The 4,181-nt window shown below is 36.8% G+C and overlaps 1 protein-coding gene across 1 annotated transcript in view; it reads left to right on the forward strand.

Moving 5' to 3' along the window:
* vsig8a (V-set and immunoglobulin domain containing 8a) overlaps positions 1 to 3,715 on the forward strand; it is a 28,948-nt gene extending 25,233 nt beyond the window's left edge. The window contains exon 6 of the mRNA XM_014002375.1: positions 3,012 to 3,715. Coding sequence (XP_013857829.1) covers positions 3,012 to 3,180 — 169 coding nt within the window. The 3' untranslated portion in view covers positions 3,181 to 3,715. The remainder of the gene's footprint in view (positions 1 to 3,011) is intronic.
* The last annotated feature ends 466 nt before the right edge of the window (positions 3,716 to 4,181 follow it).

Genomic DNA, 4,181 nt, shown 5'->3' on the forward strand with positions numbered 1-4,181 from the left:
TGTATGTATGTATGTATGTATGTATGTATGTATGTATGTATGTATGTATGTATGTCTGTATGTATGTATGTATTTTTCCAGAAAAGTCAGAAATAGAAGATGACAGTCTAAAATTAATCATATGTTTCTAAAAAATATATTTTAATGATTATTTCACTTGCAAACGTATTTCTTATCATTGACTCATTTTCAAACATGTATAACAACCATTGATTAAACACTTCTATATAACACTTCAGTTCACTAATTATGATTCACGTAAATTGAAGAAAAGAAATCAAAATCTGGCTCAGTAAATGTAACTTTATAAGCAAATTAGCATTTTCACGTTTTCACAACAGTTTTCATGTAAAACATCAGGACAAATGCTTCCAGCAGCAGACCCAAACAAACATGGAAATGAGAGAACTAGTTACCATTTAATTAAGTTTGCCTCATTTTACGACAACTTGGAATCCTTCCACAGTAAAAATCAAACAAACCCTAAACGCCACAGCTGGAAAACCACCTGAGACAGAAGCTGAGTCCATTTAAATGCACAAAAAAAATAAAATAAAAAAAATCTGCCCATTTAGATGAGAAAATGAGCCAAAATAAATCATTTGTGTGTTTCCTCTTTAACAGAAGGTTGCAATAACAGATCCCAGCTGGTATCGCAWCCTAAAAAAATAAAATTAATAAAATTAAAATAAGAAAATGCAAAGCAGCTTCTGTGCTTGAAAGTTGTCAGCAATAAGGACTACGGAGGAGTCGGCATCTTGTTCGGGGGTTGAAAGAAGCATCGTTGTGAATATTGTGCTTTGGTAGAAGAAAGGATGAAGCATGGTCTCAGTGAGAGTAGATCCCCCCCTGGGAAGAGCCTTCAGAAGCACAAAGATTTCCTCTGTTACCTACAGGCCAGCAGCATTTTGAATGGTAAACAACATATTCACTGTGGGGAAACGACAACACAACAAACATGAGGAATCTAAAGTCTGTTAGCTTTCAGAAGCACCTGCAGCTTTCTGAGTGAGCAGGAAAAACGCTTCAACATTTGAGGATCTGTCAAAAAGCAGCTTGGGCTTCTTAAATCTGATCAATTTGTTCTTTGTAATGTTTATTTTCTAGTTTGTTTAGAGATCATAAAACAGTTAAAATGTTCACAGCAATGTAACTAACAGGACCCGAACCATTTTAAAAAAATCCAGTCCTGAGCACAGTTTGCTAACATGCTAACCTGCTAATAGCACCACTAATATTTTGCTGAGCGGGTTAGCATTTGCATTAATCATTATAAAATTCACACCACTGTGTTCTTGTTGAATTCAGTATTTCATTTTACTTGCAAGTGATATGCATGAAAAAAACWGGTTTCCAGTTTTCCCAGCATCCTTTGCAGCACGGATGTCATTCAGTCACAGCATTTAGAGTTTGTTGCAAAATGAAAAAGGTGAAACAATGTCACATCCTTGGCATTATTTTTTGTGCTAATAGTGTTTAAATAGAAGTAAATTAGCAGAAACACAATTTTAAAGACTAATTTGTCTCTTCCTATTTTGACCCTTCTCTGCTTTTCTACTTTCAGCAGTTGTAGCTCCGCCTCCTGGATTAACAGAAACAAACTATTTTATCTAATTCCACCTTCTAATTCAAAACAATTCAACAAAAGCAGACTAATTTTGTCAAAATTGTAGCTATAATAATAATTATATGGATATTTTTAAACACTTAAAATATTCTGTTTGGGAAGCAGGTGGCGACATGTAGCGTGCAGCATATGTTTACACACAATACACAAGAATTTTATTTAGAAATYAGAAGTTAAAACAACAACAACAACGATGCAGTTTTAACTGTTTGGAGTCCRTCTTCCACAGAGTTGTTTAATTTCCTGACTTCCACATTTATCACCAGTGTTATATAAAGTACCTCAACGTGATCATTAAGTAAAAGTACAAGTATCTTATCGTAAAAATACTTTGGGAAAAGTTAAAGTCTTCTATAAGAATATTACTTGAGAAAAAGTCTTAAAGTATCAATTATTTTTTGTACTTAATTAAATTTCTGACACAAAATCTACTTAAGTATTAAAAGTAGAAGTGTTGAGTAAAAGTCAACGGTTAGATTTTCAAAAATTATATTTATTGGGAGGTGACCTCTCCATAAAATATTTTTTCTAATGGCGTGCAGCTGTGACGGACTGTGTACAAAGTAATATGGTGTCAGAATGTTATATATTTATACTTCTCATCCAAACACAATTAACACTATCCAGGAACCACAATTTATTAGGATAGTAATTTTTTTTAATTATAACCCGGAATAAAATAGGAATAACAACTTTCTACTTCTTACCTTTTTTTTTTAAATGTAAGGTGTAGAGAGTACAGATAATTGTGTGAAAACGTAATGAGTAAAATTAAAAAGTAGGCTGAAAAATAATTTAAGTAAAGTACAAATAACCAAAATTTCTACTCAAGTGCAGTAAAGAAGTATTTGTACTTAGTTACTTTACAACTCTGTTTATCACGCAATATCACATTTCCTGCACACACTTCTAGGACCTCCTATGAGCAGACCAGAACCACATGTAAAGTCAATTAGGGGTAAGAGATTAATGAAGCAATCGATGGGCCAGATGTGGCCCATGGACTTCCAGTTGAATAATTCTGCTATACTAAATGTCACTTTGTGGACTGGATTTTATGATTAATGTTAACGGTTTCCCTTTTAGCTTCCTCTAAATTGACTTTTGTTTGGCTTTTTATCAAAAGCAGAACTTAAGAAACAATGTTGTGSTTTAGATGTTATATAAGCTAATGTTTTGGTTAACTGTGGCCACCACAGGCAAAACCTTTTAAACAGCTGTCAAAGCAGCTCTAAAAGCCCCATAAATGATAATAATAATAAAAAATAGTAGGTTAAATGTGCTTCTGTTGTTCCTATGACACAAACTGCACACGGATCTCATGTTCTGAATGTCTGAGCTGATCTCATTGACGTTAAAACTCTTTGATCTGATGTTTAAACAGAGAGGACGCTCCTCCTCCTGACAGCCGCCCGGTGAGTCGGCGCCAAACACCCGTCAAACACGCGGCGTATGAAAGCGGCGACGCGGCGCGACGTGGAGGGTTTCCTGTCCATCTGTCGGCTTCACGTGTGGACGAGGAGGAAAGCAGCAGGCGTCTGCAGGAAGACTGAACACAGGCTTTAAACCAGAGAGCTTTATTTCATGACACACCTCATTTGGAAATACTCAACCATTTAAAGAAAATCAAAAAAAAAAAAAAATACACCAACAGGTACTTGTTTTTTCCCAGGATGAACTGACAGGAGTCGACATCAATAATCACATGCAATGTGTTTTTGTCCACGACATCAAATGTCCTCGGACCCCTTCACTCAGTGGGAGGAGTTGGCATTTTCCAGGGCGAGGGGCCTTTTACACTGCAGACAGTCACATGTTCAAAAACAAAGCCCTCCTGCTGGGTGACTCAGGAGCTGATGTGCTTAGTGTTTCCTCTTTAAAGCTCAGAAAGTRTGAGCTGACAAGTTCAGCAGAAATCTCTGCGTCTATAGAAATAAAAACAAAACTAATTGATTGTTTTATTGTTTTTTTTTACTATCAACAGAAAAACCTTACAGCAGCTTTTACACCCGCTCACTGCGGTGGAAAATTGAGGGACGTTAGCGGCGTGATGACGGCGCCGGGGAGTAAAAAAAATAAAAAATAAAATGAAACACTGAGCACGGCAGCTCTGGAGAAATCAGTAAAAACACGAGCTGCTCCTGCAGAGTCACGCCTCGAGTGCTGAAGTTTCCCTTTAAATTAAAAAAAGAAAAAATAAACCCAAGACCTTCAGACGCAGCACCGAGATGAGCTTGACACGTGAAAACAGCGACTGGAAGGGAGGAGAACTGAAAAATCAAAAACATCACCTGATCAAATGTGACAAGAAAAGGCAGAGCTGAGTGATAAACGGCTGGGTTTGGCTTCTTGTCACTTAAAAAACAAAATAATAAAAATAAATAAAAATATCTGTGTGTGTTTCTGAGCTAACAAAGTAAAGTGTGACGTGGAYTCGATGTTTCCCCTTTTTGCATCCAGCTGCTCGTGGAACCGAGGCGCGCGAAGCGTGCTTCTCCTCACTGAGTCCATCCAGTTCTCATGTTCTCACTAAGCCCCGCCCCCTCGTCCTGCT

This window comes from Austrofundulus limnaeus, unplaced genomic scaffold (genome assembly GCF_001266775.1).
Source record: "Austrofundulus limnaeus strain Quisiro unplaced genomic scaffold, Austrofundulus_limnaeus-1.0 Scaffold13, whole genome shotgun sequence".
Lineage (NCBI taxonomy): Eukaryota > Metazoa > Chordata > Actinopteri > Cyprinodontiformes > Rivulidae > Austrofundulus > Austrofundulus limnaeus.